The sequence below is a fragment of the Pelodiscus sinensis genome, unplaced genomic scaffold, assembly GCF_049634645.1.
Source record: "Pelodiscus sinensis isolate JC-2024 unplaced genomic scaffold, ASM4963464v1 ctg127, whole genome shotgun sequence".
Classification (NCBI taxonomy): domain Eukaryota; kingdom Metazoa; phylum Chordata; order Testudines; family Trionychidae; genus Pelodiscus; species Pelodiscus sinensis.
In genome coordinates this window covers 201927-223997 of record NW_027466027.1, presented here as the reverse complement: position 1 = coordinate 223997, position 22071 = coordinate 201927, and the positions used below count along the sequence as shown (strand labels likewise).

The following is a 22071-nucleotide window of genomic DNA, read 5'->3' as shown; positions in this document are numbered from 1 at the left end:
CACGGCAGAGCCAGGCTGGGGGGGGGAAGCAGAGGGGCCCGCGGCAGAGCCAGGCTGGGGGGGGGAGCAGAGGGGCCCACGGCAGAGCCAGGCTGGGGGGGGGAAGCAGAGGGGCCCGCGGCAGAGCCAGGCTGGGGGGGGGAAGCAGAGGGGCCCACGGCAGAGCCAGGCTGGGGGGGGGAAGCAGAGGGGCCCACGGCAGAGCCAGGCTGGGGGGGGGAGCAGAGGGGCCCACGGCAGAGCCAGGCTGGGGGGGGGAAGCAGAGGGGCCCGCGGCAGAGCCAGGCCGGGGGGGGAAGCAGAGGGGCCCACGGCAGAGCCAGGCTGGGGGGGGGAAGCAGAGGGGCCCGCGGCAGAGCCAGGCTGGGGGGGGGAGCAGAGGGGCTCGCGGCAGAGCCAGGCGGGGGGGGGAAGCAGAGGGGCCTGCGGCAGAGCCAGGCTGGGGGGGAAGCAGAGGGGCCCGCGGCAGAGCCAGGCTGGGGGGGAAGCAGAGGGGCTCGCGGCAGAGCCAGGCTGGGGGGGGGGAAGCAGAGGGGCCCGCGGCAGAGCCAGGCCGGGGGGGGGGGAAGCAGAGGGGCCCGCGGCAGAGCCAGGCCGGGGGGGGGGAAGCAGAGGGGCTCGCGGCAGAGCCAGGCTGGGGGGGGGAAGCAGAGGGGCTCGCGGCAGAGCCAGGCTGGGGGGGGGAGCAGAGGGGCCCGCGGCAGAGCCAGGCTGGAGGGGGGAGCAGAGGGGCTCGCGGCAGAGCCAGGCTGGGGGGGGGAAGCAGAGGGGCCCGCGGCAGAGCCAGGCCGGGGGGGGAGCAGAGGGGCTCGCGGCAGAGCCAGGCTGGGGGGGGGAAGCAGAGGGGCTCGCGGCAGAGCCAGGCTGGGAGGGGGAGCAGAGGGGCCCGCGGCAGAGCCAGGCTGGGGGGGGAGCAGAGGGGCTCGCGGCAGAGCCAGGCTGGGGGGGGGAAGCAGAGGGGCTCGCGGCAGAGCCAGGCTGGAGGGGGAAGCAGAGGGGCCCACGGCAGAGCCAGGCCGGGGGGGGAAGCAGAGGGGCTCGCGGCAGAGCCAGGCCGGGGGGGGGGAAGCAGAGGGGCCCGCGGCAGAGCCAGGCCGGGGGGGGGAAGCAGAGGGGCCCGCGGCAGAGCCAGCCGGGGGGGGAAGCAGAGGGGCCCGCGGCAGAGCCAGGCCGGGGGGGGGAAGCAGAGGGGCCCGCGGCAGAGCCAGGCCGGGGGGGGGAAGCAGAGGGGCTCGCGGCAGAGCCAGGCCGGGGGGGGGGAAGCAGAGGGGCCCGCGGCAGAGCCAGGCCGGGGGGGGGAAGCAGAGGGGCCCGCGGCAGAGCCAGGCCGGGGGGGGAAGCAGAGGGGCTCGCGGCAGAGCCAGGCCGGGGGGGGGAAGCAGAGGGGCCCGCGGCAGAGCCAGGCTGGGGGGGGGAAGCAGAGGGGCTCGCGGCAGAGCCAGGCCGGGGGGGGAAGCAGAGGGGCTCGCGGCAGAGCCAGGCTGGGGGGGGGAAGCAGAGGGGCTCGCGGCAGAGCAGGCCGGGGGGGGGAAGCAGAGGGGCTCGCGGCAGAGCCAGGCCGGGGGGGGAAGCAGAGGGGCTCGCGGCAGAGCCAGGCCGGGGGGGGAAGCAGAGGGGCTCGCGGCAGAGCCAGGCTGGGGGGGGGAAGCAGAGGGGCTCGCGGCAGAGCCAGGCCGGGGGGGGGAAGCAGAGGGGCCCGCGGCAGAGCCAGGCTGGGGGGGGGAAGCAGAGGGGCCCGCGGCAGAGCCAGGCCGGGGGGGGGAAGCAGAGGGGCCCGCGGCAGAGCCAGGCCGGGGGGGGGGAAGCAGAGGGGCCCGCGGCAGAGCCAGGCTGGGGGGGGGAAGCAGAGGGGCCCGCGGCAGAGCCAGGCTGGGGGGGGAAGCAGAGGGGCCCGCGGCAGAGCCAGGCCGGGGGGGGGAAGCAGAGGGGCCCGCGGCAGAGCCAGGCCGGGGGGGAAGCAGAGGGGCTCGCGGCAGAGCCAGGCCGGGGGGGGGAAGCAGAGGGGCTCGCGGCAGAGCCAGGCTGGGGGGGGAAGCAGAGGGGCCCGCGGCAGAGCCAGGCCGGGGGGGGGGAAGCAGAGGGGCTCGCGGCAGAGCCAGGCCGGGGGGGGGAGCAGAGGGGCTCGCGGCAGAGCCAGGCTGGAGGGGGGAGCAGAGGGGCTCGCGGCAGAGCCAGGCTGGGGGGGGGAAGCAGAGGGGCCCGCGGCAGAGCCAGGCCGGGGGGGGGAAGCAGAGGGGCCCGCGGCAGAGCCAGGCCGGGGGGGGAAGCAGAGGGGCTCGCGGCAGAGCCAGGCCGGGGGGGGGGAAGCAGAGGGGCTCGCGGCAGAGCCAGGCTGGGGGGGGGAAGCAGAGGGGCCCGCGGCAGAGCCAGGCCGGGGGGGGGAAGCAGAGGGGCCCGCGGCAGAGCCAGGCCGGGGGGGGAAGCAGAGGGGCTCGCGGCAGAGCCAGGCCGGGGGGGGGGAAGCAGAGGGGCTCGCGGCAGAGCCAGGCTGGGGGGGGAAGCAGAGGGGCCCGCGGCAGAGCCAGGCCGGGGGGGGGAAGCAGAGGGGCTCGCGGCAGAGCCAGGCCGGGGGGGGAGCAGAGGGGCTCGCGGCAGAGCCAGGCTGGAGGGGGGAGCAGAGGGGCTCGCGGCAGAGCCAGGCTGGGGGGGGGAAGCAGAGGGGCCCGCGGCAGAGCCAGGCCGGGGGGGGGAAGCAGAGGGGCCCGCGGCAGAGCCAGGCCGGGGGGGGGAAGCAGAGGGGCTCGCGGCAGAGCCAGGCCGGGGGGGGGGGAAGCAGAGGGGCTCGCGGCAGAGCCAGGCTGGGGGGGGGAAGCAGAGGGGCCCGCGGCAGAGCCAGGCCGGGGGGGGGAAGCAGAGGGGCCCGCGGCAGAGCCAGGCCGGGGGGGGAAGCAGAGGGGCTCGCGGCAGAGCCAGGCCGGGGGGGGGAAGCAGAGGGGCCCGCGGCAGAGCCAGGCTGGGGGGGGGAAGCAGAGGGGCTCGCGGCAGAGCCAGGCTGGAGGGGGAAGCAGAGGGGCCCGCGGCAGAGCCAGGCTGGGGGGGGGGGGCAGAGGGGCTCGCGGCAGAGCCAGGCTGGAGGGGGAAGCAGAGGGGCTCGCGGCAGAGCCAGGCCGGGGGGGGGAAGCAGAGGGGCTCGCGGCAGAGCCAGGCCGGGGGGGGAAGCAGAGGGCTCGCGGCAGAGCCAGGCTGGGGGGGGGAAGCAGAGGGGCTCGCGGCAGAGCCAGGCCGGGGGGGGAAGCAGAGGGGCCCGCGGCAGAGCCAGGCCGGGGGGGGAAGCAGAGGGGCCCGCGGCAGAGCCAGGCTGGGGGGGGGAAGCAGAGGGGCTCGCGGCAGAGCCAGGCTGGGCGGGGGGGCAGAGGGGCTCGCGGCAGAGCCAGGCTGGGGGGGGGAAGCAGAGGGGCTCGTGGCAGAGCCAGGCTGGGGGGGGGGAAGCAGAGGGGCTCGCGGCAGAGCCAGGCTGGAGGGGAAGCAGAGGGCTCGCGGCAGAGCCAGGCTGGGGGGGGGAAGCAGAGGGGCTCGCGGCAGAGCCAGGCTGGGGGGGGGAAGCAGAGGGGCTCGCGGCAGAGCCAGGCTGGGGGGGGGAAGCAGAGGGGCTCGCGGCAGAGCCAGGCTGGGGGGGGGAAGCAGAGGGGCTCGCGGCAGAGCCAGGCTGGGGGGGGGAAGCAGAGGGGCCTGCGGCAGAGCCAGGCTGGGGGGGGAAGCAGAGGGGCCCGCGGCAGAGCCAGGCTGCAGGGGGCAGAGGAGGCCGGGGGGGGTGGCCGGCCGAGGCGCGGGAGGCTGGCCGGGTGCAGGGCTCCCCAGGGTGGGGCCAGGCTGCGGGGGGCAGAGGAGGCCTGGGGGGGGTGGCCAGGTGCAGGGCTCCCCAGGGTGGGGCAGGCTGCGGGGGGGTGGCCGGGTGCAGGGCTCCCCAGGGTGGGGCCAGGCTGCGGGGGGCAGAGGAGGCCTGGGGGGGGTGGCCAGGTGCAGGGCTCCCCAGGGTGGGGCAGGCTGCGGGGGGGTGGCCGGGTGCAGGGCTCCCCGGGGTGGGGCCAGGCTGCGGGGGGGTGGCCGGGTGCAGGGCTCCCGGGGTGGGGCCAGGCTGCGGGGGGGTGGCCGGGTGCAGGGCCCCCCGGGGTGGGGCAGGCTGGGGGGGGTGGCCGGGTGCAGGGCCCCCCGGGGTGGGGCAGGCTGCGGGGGGGTGGCCGGGTGCAGGGCCCCCCGGGGTGGGGCAGGCTGGGGGGGGTGGCCGGGTGCAGGGCCCCCCGGGGTGGGGCAGGCTGGGGGGGGGTGGCCGGGTGCAGGGCCCCCGGGGTGGGGCAGGCTGGGGGGGGTGGCCGGGTGCAGGGCCCCCCGGGGTGGGGCAGGCTGGGGGGGGTGGCCGGGTGCAGGGCTCCCCGGGGTGGGGCAGGCTGGGGGGGGTGGCCGGGTGCAGGGCTCCCCGGGGTGGGGCAGGCTGGGGGGGGTGGCCGGGTGCAGGGCCCCCGGGGTGGGGCAGGCTGCGGGGGGGTGGCCGGTGCAGGGCTCCCCGGGGTGGGGCAGGCTGGGGGAGGTGGCTGGGTGCAGGGCCCCCCGGGGTGGGGCAGGCTGCGGGGGGGTGGCCGGGTGCAGGGCTCCCCGGGGTGGGGCAGGCTGGGGGGGGTGGCCGGGTGCAGGGCCCCCCGGGGTGGGGCAGGCTGCGGGGGGGTGGCCGGGTGCAGGGCCCCCCCGGGGTGGGGCAGGCTGCGGGGGGGTGGCCGGGTGCAGGGCTCCCCGGGGTGGGGCCAGGCTGCGGGGGGGTGGCCGGGTGCAGGGCTCCCCGGGGTGGGGCCAGGCTGCGGGGGGGTGGCCGGGTGCAGGGCTCCCCGGGGTGGGGCCAGGCTGCGGGGGGGTGGCCGGGTGCAGGGCTCCCCAGGGTGGGGCAGGCTGGGGGGGGTGGCCGGTGCAGGGCTCCCCAGGGTGGGGCAGGCTGGGGGGGGTGGCCGGGTGCAGGGCTCCCCAGGGTGGGGCAGGCTGCGGGGGGGGTGGCCGGGTGCAGGGCTCCCCAGGGTGGGGCAGGCTGGGGGGGGTGGCCGGGTGCAGGGCTCCCCAGGGTGGGGCAGGCTGCGGGGGGGGTGGCCGGGTGCAGGGCCCCCCGGGGTGGGGCAGGCTGGGGGGGGTGGCCGGGTGCAGGGCCCCCGGGGTGGGGCAGGCTGCGGGGGGGGTGGCCGGGTGCAGGGCTCCCCAGGGTGGGGCAGGCTGGGGGGGGTGGCCGGGTGCAGGGCTCCCCAGGGTGGGGCAGGCTGGGGGGGGTGGCCGGGTGCAGGGCCCCCCGGGGTGGGGCAGGCTGCGGGGGGGGTGGCCGGGTGCAGGGCTCCCCGGGGTGGGGCCAGGCTGCGGGGGGGTGGCCGGGTGCAGGGCTCCCCGGGGTGGGGCCAGGCTGCGGGGGGGTGGCCGGGTGCAGGGCTCCCCGGGGTGGGGCCAGGCTGCGGGGGGGTGGCCGGGTGCAGGGCTCCCCGGGGTGGGGCCAGGCTGCGGGGGGGTGGCCGGGTGCAGGGCTCCCCAGGGTGGGGCAGGCTGGGGGGGGTGGCCGGGTGCAGGGCTCCCCAGGGTGGGGCAGGCTGGGGGGGGTGGCCGGGTGCAGGGCTCCCCAGGGTGGGGCAGGCTGCGGGGGGGGTGGCCGGGTGCAGGGCTCCCCAGGGTGGGGCAGGCTGGGGGGGGTGGCCGGGTGCAGGGCTCCCCAGGGTGGGGCAGGCTGCGGGGGGGGTGGCCGGGTGCAGGGCCCCCCGGGGTGGGGCAGGCTGGGGGGGGTGGCCGGGTGCAGGGCCCCCCGGGGTGGGGCAGGCTGCGGGGGGGGTGGCCGGGTGCAGGGCTCCCCAGGGTGGGGCAGGCTGGGGGGGGTGGCCGGGTGCAGGGCCCCCGGGGTGGGGCAGGCTGCGGGGGGGGTGGCCGGGTGCAGGGCTCCCCAGGGTGGGGCAGGCTGGGGGGGGTGGCCGGGTGCAGGGCCCCCCGGGGTGGGGCAGGCTGCGGGGGGGTGGCCGGGTGCAGGGCTCCCCGGGGTGGGGCCAGGCTGCGGGGGGGTGGCCGGGTGCAGGGCTCCCCGGGGTGGGGCCAGGCTGCGGGGGGGGTGGCCGGGTGCAGGGCTCCCCGGGGTGGGGCCAGGCTGCGGGGGGGTGGCCGGGTGCAGGGCTCCCCGGGGTGGGGCCAGGCTGCGGGGGGGTGGCCGGGTGCAGGGCTCCCCAGGGTGGGGCAGGCTGGGGGGGGTGGCCGGGTGCAGGGCTCCCCAGGGTGGGCCAGGCTGCGGGGGGGTGGCCGGGTGCAGGGCTCCCAGGGTGGGGGCAGGCTGCGGGGGGGGTGGCCGGGTGCAGGGCTCCCCAGGGTGGGGCAGGCTGCGGGGGGGGTGGCCGGGTGCAGGGCTCCCCAGGGTGGGGCAGGCTGGGGGGGGTGGCCGGGTGCAGGGCTCCCCAGGGTGGGGCAGGCTGCGGGGGGGGTGGCCGGGTGCAGGGCCCCCGGGGTGGGGCAGGCTGGGGGGGGTGGCCGGGTGCAGGGCCCCCCGGGGTGGGGCAGGCTGCGGGGGGGGTGGCCGGGTGCAGGGCTCCCAGGGTGGGGCAGGCTGGGGGGGGTGGCCGGGTGCAGGGCCCCCCGGGGTGGGGCAGGCTGCGGGGGGGGTGGCCGGGTGCAGGGCTCCCCAGGGTGGGGCAGGCTGGGGGGGGTGGCCGGGTGCAGGGCCCCCCGGGGTGGGGCAGGCTGCGGGGGGGTGGCCGGGTGCAGGGTCCCCCGGGGTGGGGCAGGCTGGGGGGGTGGCCGGGTGCAGGGCCCCCCGGGGTGGGGCAGGCTGGGGGGGGTGGCCGGGTGCAGGGCCCCCCGGGGTGGGGCAGGCTGCGGGGGGGGTGGCCGGGTGCAGGGCTCCCCAGGGTGGGGCAGGCTGGGGGGGTGGCCGGGTGCAGGGCTCCCCAGGGTGGGGCAGGCTGGGGGGGGTGGCCGGGTGCAGGGCTCCCCAGGGTGGGGCAGGCTGGGGGGGTGGCCGGGTGCAGGGCCCCCCGGGGTGGGGCAGGCTGCGGGGGGGTGGCCGGGTGCAGGGCTCCCCGGGGTGGGGCCAGGCTGCGGGGGGGTGGCCGGGTGCAGGGCTCCCCGGGGTGGGGCCAGGCTGCGGGGGGGTGGCCGGGTGCAGGGCTCCCCGGGGTGGGGCCAGGCTGCGGGGGGGTGGCCGGGTGCAGGGCTCCCCAGGGTGGGGCAGGCTGGGGGGGGTGGCCGGGTGCAGGGCTCCCCAGGGTGGGGCAGGCTGGGGGGGGTGGCCGGGTGCAGGGCTCCCCAGGGTGGGGCAGGCTGCGGGGGGGGTGGCCGGGTGCAGGGCCCCCCGGGGTGGGGCAGGCTGGGGGGGGTGGCCGGGTGCAGGGCCCCCCGGGGTGGGGCAGGCTGCGGGGGGGGTGGCCGGGTGCAGGGCTCCCCAGGGTGGGGCAGGCTGGGGGGGGTGGCCGGGTGCAGGGCCCCCCGGGGTGGGGCAGGCTGCGGGGGGGGTGGCCGGGTGCAGGGCTCCCCAGGGTGGGCAGGCTGGGGGGGGTGGCCGGGTGCAGGGCCCCCCGGGGTGGGGCAGGCTGCGGGGGGGTGGCCGGGTGCAGGGTCCCCCGGGGTGGGGCAGGCTGGGGGGGGGTGGCCGGGTGCAGGGCCCCCCGGGGTGGGGGCAGGCTGGGGGGGGTGGCCGGGTGCAGGGCCCCCCGGGGTGGGGCAGGCTGCGGGGGGGGTGGCCGGGTGCAGGGCTCCCCAGGGTGGGGCAGGCTGGGGGGGGTGGCCGGGTGCAGGGCTCCCCAGGGTGGGGCAGGCTGGGGGGGGTGGCCGGGTGCAGGGCTCCCCAGGGTGGGGCAGGCTGGGGGGGGTGGCCGGGTGCAGGGCCCCCCGGGGTGGGGCAGGCTGGGGGGGGTGGCCGGGTGCAGGGCCCCCGGGGTGGGGCAGGCTGCGGGGGGCACTCACCCTGCACCAGCTCCATGACTATGTAGATGGGCTGCTTCTGGGTGCAGACGCCGATGAGCCGGACAATGTTGGGGTGGCTGTACTGCTTCAGGATCCTGGGCGAGGCAGCCGGCCCCCGTCACGCACGGGGCAGGGGCCAGGCCACCGGCAGCAAGGAGGCTGCCAGGGCCTCCCACAGCTCGGCTGGACCTAGCTCCCCCCAGGAGCCCGGCTTGGGGACCCCGCCCTGCTGGAACCCCTCGGCCTTGCTGGGATTCCCGGGGACCCCCTGGCTCTGAGGGGGACACCCTGACCCTGATGGGGACCCCCTGACCCTGATGGGGACCCCCTGGCTCTGAGGGGACCCCCTGACCCTAATGGGGACCCCCTGGCTCTGAGGGGACCCCCTGACCCTGATGGGGACCCCCTGGCTCTGAGGGGACCCCCTGACCCTGATGGGGACCCCCTGACCCTGAGGGGACCCCCTGGCTCTGAGGGGACCCCCTGACCCTAATGGGGACCCCCTGGCTCTGAGGGGACCCCCTGACCCTGATGGGGACCCCCTGGCTCTGAGGGGACCCCCTGACCCTGATGGGGACCCCCTGGCTCTGAGGGGACCCCCTGACCCTAATGGGGACCCCCTGACCCTGAGGGGACCCCCTGGCCCTATGGGGACCCCCTGACCCTGATGGGGACCCCCTGACCCTGAGGGGACCCCCTGGCCCTGATGGGGACCCCCTGACCCTGAGGGGGACACCCTGGCCCTGAGGGGACCCCCTGACCCTGATGGTGACCCCCTGGCCCTGAGGGGACCCCCTGGCCCTAATGGGGACCCCCTGACCCTGATGGGGACCCCCGGCCCTCAGCGCTAGGGGTGCCCCATGCTCCAGGAGAAGATTTTCATCCAGAAAAGCTGTTTTGATTGAAGTGTAAGCAAGGCCCACGTCCCCAAAGCCCCCGCTGGCAGACATCCCAGGGCAGCACAACGTGTAAGAGGGGGCAGAGGCCTGCGGTGCCTGGGTGGGGCAGAGGACAGTGGGGCCGGGGGCAGAGGCCTGGGGTACTTGGGGGGCAGAGGCCTGGGGCGCTTGGGGGGCAGAGGCCAGTGGGGCCGGGGAGAGGCCCGTGGCTCTTGGGGGGCAGAGGCCAGTGGGGCTGGGGAGAGGCCCACGGTGCTTGGGGGGGCAGAGGTCAGTGGGGCTGGGGAGAGGCCCACGGTGCTTGGGGGGCAGAGGCCAGTGGGGCCAGGGGCAGAGGCCAGTGGGGCCGGGGAGAGGCCCGTGGCGCTTGGGGGGCAGAGGCCAGTGGGGCCGTGGAGAGGCCCACGGCGCTTGGGGGGCAGAGGCCAGTGGGGCTGGGGAGAGGCCAGTGGGGCCGTGGAGAGGCCCGCGGCGCTTGGGGGGCAGAGGCCAGTGGGGCTGGGGAGAGGCCCGCGGCGCTTGGGGGGCAGAGGCCAGTGGGGCCAGGGAGAGGCCAGTGGGGCTGGGGAGAGGCCAGTAGGGCTGGGGAGAGGCCTGCGGCGCTTGGGGGGCAGAGGCCAGTGGGGCCGGGGAGAGGCCAGTAGGGCCGGGGAGAGGCCTGCGGCGCTTGGGGGGCAGAGGCCAGTGGGGCCGGGGAGAGGCCAGTGGGGCCGGGGAGAGGCCAGTGGGGCTGGGGAGAGGCCTGCGGCGCTTGGGGGGCAGAGGCCAGTGGGGCCGGGGAGAGGCCAGTGGGGCCGGGGAGAGGCCTGCGGCGCTTGGGGGGCAGAGCCCAGTGGGGCCGGGGAGAGGCCAGTGGGGCCGGGGAGAGGCCTGCGGCGCTTGGGGGGGCAGAGGCCAGTGGGGCCGGGGAGAGGCCAGTGGGGCCGGGGAGAGGCCTGCGGCGCTTGGGGGGCAGAGGCCAGTGGGGCCGGGGAGAGGCCAGTGGGGCAGGGGAGAGGCCTGCGGCGCTTGGGGGGCAGAGGCCAGTGGGGCCGGGGAGAGGCCAGTGGGGCCGGGGAGAGGCCTGCGGCGCTTGGGGGGCAGAGGCCAGTGGGGCCGGGGAGAGGCCAGTGGGGCCGTGGAGAGGCCTGCGGCGCTTGGGGGGCAGAGGCCAGTGGGGCCGGGGAGAGGCCAGTGGGGCCGGGGAGAGGCCTGCGACACCTGTGGGGTTCTGTACAGACCTGGCTTCCTGCAGGAATTTGGCCTTGAGCTCGGGGGGCAGGGTTTCGCGGCAGGACTTCACGGCCACCGGGGTGTTGTCAGCGCGCAGGCGGCCGCTCAGCACCTCCCCGAAGTTCCCCTGCGGACGACGCAAACGCAGGCGTTGCCCCTGCTCCCCGAGTCCCGCCGGGCCGGGCCCTGGTCTGCCCTGCCCCCCCCAGCCCGCCCCGCGGGTGAGGGCGTGAGGGCGGGGACGGGAGTCCCTCGGTTCGCTTTGCCGTGTGTGACCCTACTGCCCTGGGCCGTTCTGGAGTGACTGTGCGTGCCTCAGTTTCCCCGGGCACTGCAGCGCTAGCTGGACGAGGGCCCGACTCACGGGGCCGTGTGTTCAGCACCCTGGGCCTGGAAGCAGGACGAAGGAGGGGGCGGGCGGCCTGGAGGGCTGGGTGGGGAGTTTGGTTTTCCGGCTGGCTGGGGGGGGTCTGGCTGGCCGGGGGGGCCAGGCAAGGGCCCAGAGCTGGGGCATTGGGTCCCCCTCTCCCCAGGCAGGGCTGCATGGTGTCCCTGGGAGCCGGTGTCCCCTCTGCGCTCCCGGGGGCTGGAGAGCTGGCACAGGGCGACGGCGCCAGTCGGGAGCAGGGGGCGACTCCCTCCCCAGCAGGGTCCTCCGCAGGGCGGGCGCCCGCAGGCAGAGTCCCCCAGGCTCGCGGGGGCTCCCGGCCTGGCAGCGCCAGGGTAGCTCAGTGGCCAGGCCTGGGGCGTAGGGCCAGAGCACCGGGCCGAGTGCTGACCGGCGGGGGCGGGGCTGAGACACCTGCCACCGATTGCTTGTGCTGAATGGAAACCAATGTGCATATTGGCCCCCCCCGCCGTGGGCCCCTGGGCCCCCGGGCCCCCCGTGCCGAGAGAAGCCGCTCTCTGCAGGCAGACTCAAGGCCCGCGGCTCGGCCAGGCCCGGCGCGGGGACGGGCAGCCCACGAGTGTCAGGGACACAGGCTGCCCGTCCCAGAGACAGGGCCGGCTCAGCGAGCCACGCACCGGGGTGGACTGGGGGGACGGGGTGGGGGCCAGGCTGTAGGGAGCTAGCTCGGCCAGGCCCGGCGCGGGGACGGGCAGCCCACGAGTGTCAGGGACACAGGCTGCCCGTCCCAGAGACAGGGCCGGCTCAGCGAGCCACGCACCGGGGTGGACTGGGGGGACGGGGTGGGGGCCAGGCTGTAGGGAGCTCGGCTCGGCCAGGCCCGGCGCGGGGACAGGCAGCCCACGAGTGTCAGGGACACAGGCTGCCCGACCCAGAGACAGGGCCGGCTCAGCGAGCCACGCACCGGGGTGGACTGGGGGGACGGGGTGGGGGCCAGGCTGTAGGGAGCTCGGCTCGGCCAGGCCCGGCGCGGGGACGGGCAGCCCACGAGTGTCAGGGACACAGGCTGCCCGTCCCAGAGACAGGGCCGGCTCAGCGAGCCACGCACCGGGGTGGACTGGGGGGACGGGGTGGGGGCCAGGCTGTAGGGAGCTCAGCTCGGCCAGGCCAGGCGCGGGGACGGGCAGCCCACGAGTGTCAGGGACACAGGCTGCCCGTCCCAGAGACAGGGCCGGCTCAGCGAGCCACGCACCGGGGTGGACTGGGGGGACGGGGTGGGGGCCAGGCTGTAGGGAGCTCGGCTCGGCCAGGCCCGGCGCGGGGACGGGCAGCCCACGAGTGTCAGGGACACAGGCTGCCCGTCCCAGAGACAGGGCCGGCTCAGCGAGCCACGCACCGGGGTGGACTGGGGGGACGGGGTGGGGGCCAGGCTGTAGGGAGCTCAGCTCGGCCAGGCCCGGCACGGGGACGGGCAGCCCACGAGTGTCAGGGACACAGGCTGCCCGTCCCAGAGACAGGGCCGGCTCAGCGAGCCACGCACCGGGGTGGACTGGGGGGACGGGGTGGGGGCCAGGCTGTAGGGAGCTCAGCTCGGCCAGGCCCGGCGCGGGGACGGGCAGCCCACGAGTGTCAGGGACACAGGCTGCCCGTCCCAGAGACAGGGCCGGCTCAGCGAGCCACGCACCGGGGTGGGCTGGGGGGACGGGGTGGGGGCCAGGCTGTAGGGAGCTCAGCTCGGCCTGGCCTGGCTGTGTGACCCCCCGATGGCCCCACTGGTTGGTCCTTGGGGCCCCGCGGGGCTTTGCTGCTGCAAAGGGCCAGGTGGCACCGGGCCAGGCCGGGCGGGGCTGCCGGAGGGAGGGCTGGTCCGGAGCTGTGCTGTAGTGTCCGTACCTTGCTGGTCGCTAGGCCTGGGCTGTGGGTGACCCCTACTGGCCGGTGTCCAGAGCACTGCCAGCAGGTGGGCTGCGTAAGACCCCACCGGTCTGACCGGTTGAGGGCAGCGAGGGAACTAGGAGGTGAGGGTCGGGGAAGGGCAGTCTGGGGCTGGAATCACGGAGGAACCAGTCTAAGGAGGGGCTGGAACCCAGGGCCAGGGACCCATCTCAGGGGGCTGCGGCTGCCTGGCCCTGACCCCTGTAGCCACGTCCCGTCTGTGCGGGGCTGCGCCTGGAGCAGCGATAACCCCCCGTTCTACTGCCTGGGGGAGCCTGTTCTTGCTGCTCCGGGGGTGCAGGGTCGGGGGCCCGACGCGCCGTCACAGTGACACCCCGGCAGGGCTGGCCCAGGTGTCCTGGTCCCACAGGAAGTTCTTGGGGGCCCAGCGCCCCAGGCCGGGCTGCCAGGCCTCAGCAACCAGCGCCCCAGGGACCTGGGCCTGCCCGGCCAGTGAGCCGAGTTCCCGGGGCCGAGGGGCGGGGAGCCCGTCCTGCGGGGGCAGTTACCGAGCTCAGGCCCGGCAGGGTCCTTCTCTGCTCAGAGGCCCTGCAAACTGGCAGCCTGCAAGTCACAAGGGAGCCCAGGGAGGGGAGGGGCTACACTGAGGGGGTGACGCCGGAGCCTGGGGGGAGGGGGTGATGCCGGAGCCTGGGGGGAGGGGCTACACTGAGGGGGTGACGCCGGAGCCTGGGGGGAGGGGGTGATGCCGGAGCCTGGAGGGAGGGGCTACACTGAGGGGGTGACACCAGAGCCTGGGGGGAGGGGCTACACTGAGGGGGTGACGCCGGAGCCTGGGGGGAGGGGGTGATGCCAGAGCCTGGGGGGAGGGGCTACACTGAGGGGGTGACACCAGAGCCTGGGGGGAGGGGCTACACTGAGGGGGTGACGCCAGAGCCTGGGGGGAGGGGCTACACTGAGGGGGTGACGCCAGAGCCTGGGGGGAGGGGCTACACTGAGGGGGTGACGCCAGAGCCTGGGGGGAGGGGCTACACTGAGGGGGTGACGCCGGAGCCCGGGCTATGCTGGAGCCCAGGGAGGGGGGCATGTTGAGCCCCAGGGTGAGAGCAGGATTTCGGGGCGCGGCCCGCGGTGCCCTGCACTCACCCGGCCGATGCGCTCGCCCAGCAGCACGTCCTCGTGGTTCAGCACCCACTTGTCCTGGGGAAGGGAGGCAGGAGTCAAAGGGCGGGCCCAGCCCCTCTGCCCCGGCTCTGCCTGCAGACGCAGGGCGCGGGGGGGCACCCCATGGGCTCAGACCTTCCGCGTCGTCCCCACTTAACAAATCTCCCAACAACAGAGACCCAGGCCCGTTTCCCCGGAGACTTTCAGCTGCCCTTGGCCATAAGTCCCCCCCCCCCCCGCAGAGCCCTGAGCGGGGATCCCCTCCCCCCCCCACAGAGCCCTGAGCGGGGATCCCCTCCCCCCCCCACAGAGCCCTGAGCGGGGATCCCCCCCCCCCACAGAGCCCTGAGCGGGATGCCCCCCCCAGCAGAGCCCTGACCGGGGATCCCCTTCCCCCCCCCACAGAGCCCTGGGCGGGATGCCCCCCCAGCAGAGCCCTGAGCGGGGATCCCCTCCCCCCCCCCCGCAGAGCCCTGAGCGGGGATCCCCCCCCCTGCAGAGCCCTGAGCGGGGATCCCCCCCCCCGCAGAGCCCTGAGCGGGGATCCCCTTCCCCCCCCCCACAGAGCCCTGGGCGGGATGCCCCCCCAGCAGAGCCCTGAGCGGGGATCCCCTCCCCCCCCGCAGAGCCCTGAGCGGGGATCCCCTCCCCTCCCCCGCAGAGCCCTGAGCGGGGATCCCCCCCCCTGCAGAGCCCTGAGCGGGATGCCCCCCCCCCGCAGAGCCCTGAGCGGGATGCCCCCCCCCCGCAGAGCCCTGAGCGGGATGCCCCCCCCCCTGCAGAGCCCTGAGCGGGGATCCCCCCCCCTGCAGAGCCCTGAGCGGGATGCCCCCAGCACGTGTGGTAGCAGGAGGGCCCAGGCTGTCAGTGGACACGTGGCAGGGGGCACAAAGCTTCGCTGTGGGGCAGAGGCAGCCTCTTGTGGCGCACGGGGGTTGTGGTCACTTGGTCGTGCTGTATTGAGTCCTACTCTCCTGCGCTGCTCTGTGGGTGCCTCAGTTTCCCTGGGCTGGGGACGGGAGCCGTGGGTGTGACTCCCTGCGGGGCCGCCCGGGCTGCACAAGGGCTCCGGTGGCCGTAACCTGAGCCTGGGGCGGGGCTGCCTGCAGGGCTCTAGCTTGGGGGGCAGGGAGCCGAGGACCCTGGCTCCGGGCCCCGTCCCCAGGCTGGGCTGGGCCGGCTGCCCCGGCTCCTGTAACAAGTCTGGGCTAGGCCGTGTCCCTGGGACCCCACAGACCTTCTCGTCTACCTGCCGCCTGAGAGTCCCCGGGCCGCGGGTGGGGGTTGTCACGGGGTGCGGGGGAGTCGCCGGGCCCTGCCCCCCTCCACAGCCAGGGGGAGTCTCAGGCGGCAGGGAGAAGAGAAGGGTTACTGGTTCCCAGGGACACAGCACAGACTTGTTCCAGGAACCAGGGCAGTCAGTACAATCCATCTTGGGGGTAGGGGGGGCCAGCGCCCCTGCCCGCCCCCCCAGCCAGCTAGACTCCCCTCTCCCTAAACCAGCTGAGAAACTAAACTCACCCCCAGCAACTAGTCTCAGCCCCCAGGCAGCCCCCCCCCGCCTCGTCCTGCTTCCAGGCCCAAGGTGCTATCTGCGCTCACCTGGGCCTCAGGCCGTGAGACTGAACACACTGCCCCAGTGCCGGGCCCGGCCTCCCCTCCTCGTGCGCAGTGCCCAGGGAAACCGAGGCACGCACCCAGAGTTACTCCAGAACAGCCCAGGACAGTAGAATCTCACACACAACAAAGCAAACCGGGTGAATACAGGGACTACAGGAGTGAATACAGTCGCCTCTATGTCCCAGGGGTGCAGGCCCGGTGACGCCCCCACCCGCTGTGACACCCCTGCTCACAGAACGTGGCACGAATAGGGCTGAGAGCGCAAAGCAGGCGTTGAGAACAGGCCCGGGGCAGAAGCCATCGGCACTGGACATGAGTGGAAAGCACACAGGACCGCCGGCTCTCTGGGAGACCGTGGTCCCACTCCCCACAGGGCCCCACCCAGGCATGGCAGCAGTGAGGGGTAGCTGTCTGTACCTGCCGGGGGCGGGGGTCTCCCACGACAGTCAGTCGGTTGCTAGGCTACGGGTGTGGGGGATCGGTGGAGCCCACTGACACCCATCACTCCACCTCGCTTAACAAGGAACCTGGCCGGGCCCCTCCGACCCGTGGTCTGTGGGGCCCTCCTGGCCCATGGTCCCCACCAGACACGGTACCTTGGGGACGGCCCTGGCCAGGGTGATTCCGCTTCTCTTGGTGATGGGCTGGTGGGACTGCAGGAAGTGGTCGATGAGCAGCGGGATGCTGGGGAAGCCGTCCCCCTCCAGCCGGTACATGTCCTGGGAGAGGAGGAGTGGCTGGGCTCTCACCCCCGTGCCAGCCCTGCTCACGCAGCCCCACCCGCCCCTACACCCCCCCTTTCCCCAGCCTCCCCCGTCCACCCCCCAGCACTCCCTGCAGCCCACAGGTTTGTCTGAGGCGCTTAATGGGGCGTGTGAAAATAAAGATGACGCAATTCTAACTCTGCCAGCCCCTCTCCGGGTAGCAGGGAGGAGCAGTCTTCTAGGCGCTAATAAAGATCCACCAGGCAAACTGCTTGTGGTTGTCGCTGATGTCAAGAGAGAAAGCTCAGCAGGGCTCTTGTGATTCAGCGGGATCACACTGCCGCTCTTAGGAGTCAAGAATGTAGATTGTGTTGTGAAGAAAATATCATCAAACCTTAGCAGTGGATACGAATAGAAGCTTTGTGCCAGGAATGAGACTGATACCTGTTGTATGGACAATGTGTCCCTTTCCCATGTGCGGACTGATTGTGTAGTTCCTGGGAGGGGGAGTGAATGGAGTGTGAGTGTTTGGAGACAACACTTTCAGAGTTCAGACGGTGGATGAGGGGAGGGGACTGGAAGACTCAGAGGCACCAAGGTACCATAAATTGGGCCCAGTACAAAGCAGACCGACAGAGGCCATATGGCCGGCCTTGGAGTGTTAAAAAGCAAGTGCTCTGTTACAAACAAGGCAGCCTGGGAATAACCCTGGGAAGGAGACACCAACACACGATGTCAGAGCAAAGAAGAACTCCCAGAGACACAGGGATGAAGCAGAACGGATGGGGATTGATTAAGAGCTGATGAAGCAAAATGCATAGACCTGAATGGGAGAAAAGTGCTATAAAAGATGGAGCGACTTGCACCAATCTCCTGGTCTCGTCTTCTTATCAGCAGGGCTCGACAAACAATGTCATCGACTTGCCCGTGGCGAGGAGATTACGACTGGAAGAGCTGGCGCAGAGTGATCAGCGCATGCGCAGAACCACGCGAAACTGCGCGGCTGGCGAGCCCTGCTTATAAGCATAACACCCCGGGCAAAGCCACGGCGTGCAGGGCAGTGCCAGCCAGCCCTTTCCGCCTCCCTGGCTGCTGGATTTTAAGGGGTGCAGCCAGGTCTCTGCTGCACCCATGGAAGGGCTGCCCCAAAGTCTGTACAAGGGGCCATGGGAGCTGTCAAATGAAAGCTCACGCTCTCCTGACTCTGTGCGCTGCGGAGCTACGACTATGGACTCGGGGCTGGTCCTGTGAACGTTCTCTGCCTGGCCTGCTGCTGCACGGAAGGACTGTCCAAGGAAGGACTGTGCTAATTAGCACGGCTTCGAGGACAGCGGCTCTCGGAGAGGCCAATACACCTGAGGGATGCGTCTGGAAACCTGCAACCAGCCGGGGCGTAATGGCTGCCGGCGTGTGGAACAGAGACAGGTCACTTGACCACGTGACCCGCTCCAGCTTGGGAGTCACCGGGAATGGATATAAAGTGCCATGAGGGCGTCTCCATCTTGTCTGTGATCTTGCTACTGATCCCGGGTGCAGCCTTGCGAGGGACAGGGCTGGGGAGGGTTGCTGACCCATCCTGACATAGGATGTAACCAGAGACTTCTAAGCTGGCAGTTTGTAACATCTCTGCTGAGAGCCTGTATCGAGAACTGGGCAATTCGGTGCGTGTCATGTATTCTCCTTAACAACCTCACTTTCATGCTTTGCTTTCTTTCAGTGATAAACCTTTAGCTTTTAGGAGCTTCAGGGGGTAGCCAAGTTAGTCTGTTAGGGTCTGTCTACACTAGCCCCTAGTTCGAACTAGGGTGGTAATGTAGGCAACCGGAGTAGCAAATGAAGCCCGGGATTTGAATTTCCCAGGCTTCATTTGCATAAAGCCGGGTGCCGCCATTTTTAAATGTCCACTAGTGCGGACTCCGTGCCGCGCGGCTACACACGGCACGGACTAGGTAGTTCGGACTAGGCTTCCTCCCCATTTCACGAGGAGTAACGGTAGTTTGGAATAGGAAGCCTAGTCCGAACTACCTAGTCCGTGCCGTGTGTAGCCGCGCAGCACGGAGTCTGCACTAGCGGACATTTAAAAATGGCGGCGCCCGGCTTTATGCAAATGAAGCCCGGGAAATTCAAATCCCGGGCTTCATTTGCAACTCCGGTTGCCTACATTACCGCCCTAGTTCGAACTAGGGGCTAGTGTAGACAGACCCTTACAGAAGAAACCAACCAATGGTCTGGTAGCACTCTATAGACTAACAAATCCTGTCGATGGGATCATGAGCTTTCGTGGGTGCAGCCCACGTCTTCAGATGACCGGAGTTATGAGTAGGGGATTTGAAAACTTGAAATAAATAGGAGAAGGGAAAGTGTGTGTGTCGGGGGGGGGGGGGGGGATATGATGCTCTGTCTCCCTCCCCCCTTCCTGTTTTTTTCTTTAAGTACCTGGAGAATGGGTGCTCAACCTCAGCAGATGAAGATCAAAGTCAATAGACAGATTGCTGGGACAGGAAGGGTACCGCTCAGAGCTGTGAGCACCCTCCAACCCCAATCAAGATTGAGTCCATTAGCGTGTGAATTTAGATTCTAAAGGACGGGCTCAGCATGACCTTGTGGGTAAGATCCCAAGTGCAAACTGCCCTAGGACCTGTGGCTGGTTTCTTGGGAGAACCCGTTCGGGGGAGGGGAGATGGGTCCTGTAGCCCCTCACCTGTGTTAGGCCGGGGGCTGACTGGGGCCCAGGGAGAGCTGGGGTGCCCGAGGGGTTTGGCTCGGGGGGTTCCTGCCGGCCGGATTGGCAGCTGAAGTGCTCGGTGGGACTGGTCTGTCTCCAGTCTGGGGCTGCAAGGAGCCCTGGTTTTGAGCCACTTGTCCTGGGCGGAGCCCTCAGTGGCGCCCAGACCTGGCCCGGCCCAGTGGCGTAGTCGGCAGGACCCGCAGAACTTGGTCAAGTGAGCTTTGGGTCAGGACTCCGCTCTGCTACATTCGGTTTGGCGCTGAGAGCTCGGCTGGGTAAAGAGCAGCTGCGATGAGTCGGCAGAGGCGCTGGAGGCCTGGCGTTGGGCCACAGCTGAGCTCTTCGGGAGCGGCAGAGACGCTGCAGAAGAAAGGAGCAGGCAGGGTGCAGCGAGGGGATCGCAACACCAAAATCAAGAACAGGAGGGATCCGTCTGCGGGCCAGGCAGAGCGTGGCTGAGGCAGGAAGAGAAGCTGCTGGGGGGGCAGACGCGAGCCTGAGCACACACAGAGGAGGGCCGGGCCGGGCCGGGCCGAAGGATCAGACAGGCCAATGAGAGAGCTGCCAGACTTGAACTTCAGCTGCAGAGGATAGAAGAGCGGAAGAGCCTGCGTGCCCCTGGGAGTTCGGTGTGTCGCCCTGGGCTGTGCGGGGGATTCTGGCAGGGCAGACGTGTCTAACCCGGCTGATGCCTTAGCCAGCCCCAGAGCATGCATGCAACGCCTCTCTCCCCTGCAGCTAGCGGAGGGCTGCACTGGGTGTGCGTGTGACCCGGGCAGGTGTCTGTGGCTGGCCGCTTCTGCTGTGACCAAGGGGAGTTCCTGAAATGTTTGCCTGAGGCCGGTGGCCGTGTGCCGGTGCAGGGGAGCAGCGGGCCTGGGAGGGAGGGTTCTGGGGCCTGTCTGATGCCTCAGGGGTGAGGCTGGGACCAGAAGCGGGGCAGGAAGAGCCCAGGGGTCAGGGCAATGCCCCTCGGGGGCAGGTTGCAGGGGGTGGCCGGGCTGAATTCCCCACTGAGGAAGAAGATAAAGTTCTGGAGGGGGATGGGCTGTTGGCTGGTGGTGCTTGTGAAACTGCACTTGCACAAGCGGGAAGCGAGTCGTGCGAGGGAGCAGTGTGTGGAGACTGGCAGTTTGGCTGCTGGGAGGGGCAGTGTGTCAGTGAAGGAAGCTGGCTCAGTCCCGGGCCGTGTGCCTGAGATCAGCCAGGGGTGCTGGGGCGAAGGAGAGACGAGCTCTGGTCCTCTGTCTGGGTGTGTCTACACTAGCTCCCTAGTGCGAACTAGGGTGGTTAATGTAGGCAACCGGAGTTGCAAATGAAGCCCGGGATTTGAATATCCAGGACTTCATTTGCATCTTGCTGGGCGCCGCCATTTTTAAATTCCCGGTAGTTCGTGGAACAAGGTGGAATGATAGTTCGAATTAGAAAGCCTAATGCAAACTACCTAGTCCGTGCCGCGTGTAGCCGCGTGTAGCCGCGTGTAGCCGCGTGTAGCCGCGGGCAGGGAGTCCGAACTACCGGGGATTTAAAAATGGCGGCGCCCAGCAAGATGCAAATGACGCCTGGGATATTTAAATCCTGGGCTTCATTTGCAACTTCGAATGCCGCCATTAACCACCCTAGTTCGAACTGGGGCTGCAGTGTAGACAGGGGAGGGTTTCCTCCTGTCCTGTGCCTGCAGAAGGCGCCCCTCCGCCTGTGATGGCTGAGAGCAGGGCTGTTGTCCGAGTTGGGTCTGGATACGGCTAAGGCCCAGACGGGGTGGCCCTAGGTCGGTGTCTGCTGGGGAGGGATGCTGCGACTGGGGTAGATCCAGGCAGTGTCTCGCCCGGATCCCGGAGATCAGACAGGCTTGTGTTTCGCCCGAGGGAGGCATCTCCAGCCTCGTGTCTCACGCATCCGCCTGCGGGGGCTGCCTAGGAATCGCCGGAGGGGCCAGAGATGGCTCGGGGGCAAGGGGATCTCAGGAGCTGCTTGGGGCTCAGCAGGGCCAGGGGCGGGGGGGCTGCGGTGAAGGAAGCTCACGGGGAAGAGAGCCCTGGCTGTGCTTGGCGCAGTGGAGAGGTCTCCGAGGGACTGAGGGTTGTTCCAGGTGAGGCAGAGACAGCCCGCGGATTGGAGCAGGCTTGTGCTAACCAAGTGACTGTGTGGCCAGCTTGCTGGGAAGCCAGTGTGGTCGGGACAGGGTTGCTCCCGGGTGCCCGAGGAGGGTGGACAGTGAGTGTCTCAGATTCAGGAGAAGGGCAGTGTAGCCAAGTGTGCAGAGCAGAACGGCTGTGTCACTCTCCCCAGGATGCAGGAGATGGCGGTTACGCTCCCATCTCTGGACACGGTGGACACTCGTAACTGATCAGGGAACTTAACTGGTTCCATGTGGGAGCAGAGGTTGGAGGTGAAAGGACAGAGATTTTGTAAATGTACAGCTTGTTATTGTTACCCAGCTGACTGGGGGGAGAATGAAAACGCCAAGCCCATTGTGAACAGGGAGGACACACCCAGCCAGCCCTTTGTCTTGGTTAAGCCAGAGACCTCAGGTTTGGAGCCCACAGGGCAAGGGGGAAGGGCCAAATTTGCTTTGGCAAAGGAAAATTGCAGTTTAAACCTGAAGGGCCAAAACTACAAGGGGATGGAGCCAAAGACGTGGCATGTTGACAGCCAGTGGCGTCGATATCCACTGGAGACGGAGCTGTCCCGGGTACTCGTGTTAACTTTTGTAACCAATGGGCTGTCGGCACCAAGAACTGTAAACATGGACAATGCGCGGGCTGCTTTGGAAAACCACTGAACCTGACAAGAGTTGTACCAAGGACAGACTGGCTGTTAAAGGACCCTGTGATGTTGAGATTTCACAGTTAAGGCCTGGAACTGGTCTTGGAACTTCTTTCCAGCCATAATATGCTGTGTGGAAAGGGAAACTGAGGCACACCACCATGACGTTTTCATGGCTAAGGGCCAAGATGCCTACACTATGGGGGATGAGAATTAACTCGGTGCTAATTGGATTTCAGACACTTGCCAGAGCTGGCCTGGACAACTTTACCATTTTCATTGCTCTGGGCATGACCACCTGACACACGGGATCATGCTGCAAAAGCAGATCCGATCCGCTGTGGCTCTTACCAAGCTTTCCCGCGGGTTTGTAAAACCGGCAAGGATCTTGTCTCTGTGACGACCTTGCGGTGATGAGGCCTGCCCAGAACTCGGCAACTGGTGCAGGTCACGTATTCTCCTTAGCGACCTGACTCTCGGGCTTTTCTTTCTCTTGGTAATAACTCTTTCGAGTGTAGATGCTAAAGGACCGGCCCGCGAGGTCTTGTGGGGGAGAGCCAGAGTGCAAACTGACCGGGGATCTGGGACCGGGAGGATCCGTTCGGGGGAGCTGAGGTTGGGTTCTACAGCCCCTCACCTGTGTGTTAGGCCCAGGGCTGGCTGTGGCACAGGGAGAGATGGGGTGTCTGAGGGGTGTTTGTGGCCTGTTTGAAGGTCTCCAGCCCTGGTTTTGAGCAATTTGCCCCGAGCGGTGCCCAGACCCGGCCCGGCCCAGCACACCAGGCACTGGCGAGGGGCTGGGACAAGGGCCCGACGGGGCTCAGGGAGCAG

At 71.3% G+C, this 22071-nt stretch overlaps 1 protein-coding gene across 1 annotated transcript in view; it reads right to left on the bottom strand.

The window, feature by feature from the left end:
• Nucleotides 1–22071, bottom strand: part of LOC142825993 (tyrosine-protein kinase Fes/Fps-like) — a 54394-nt gene that overhangs the window by 7991 nt on the left and 24332 nt on the right. The window contains 4 exon segments of the mRNA XM_075918397.1: nt 7900–7994; nt 10019–10137; nt 13402–13455; nt 15636–15758. Of these exon segments, the coding sequence (XP_075774512.1) occupies nt 7900–7994; nt 10019–10137; nt 13402–13455; nt 15636–15758 (391 nt within the window).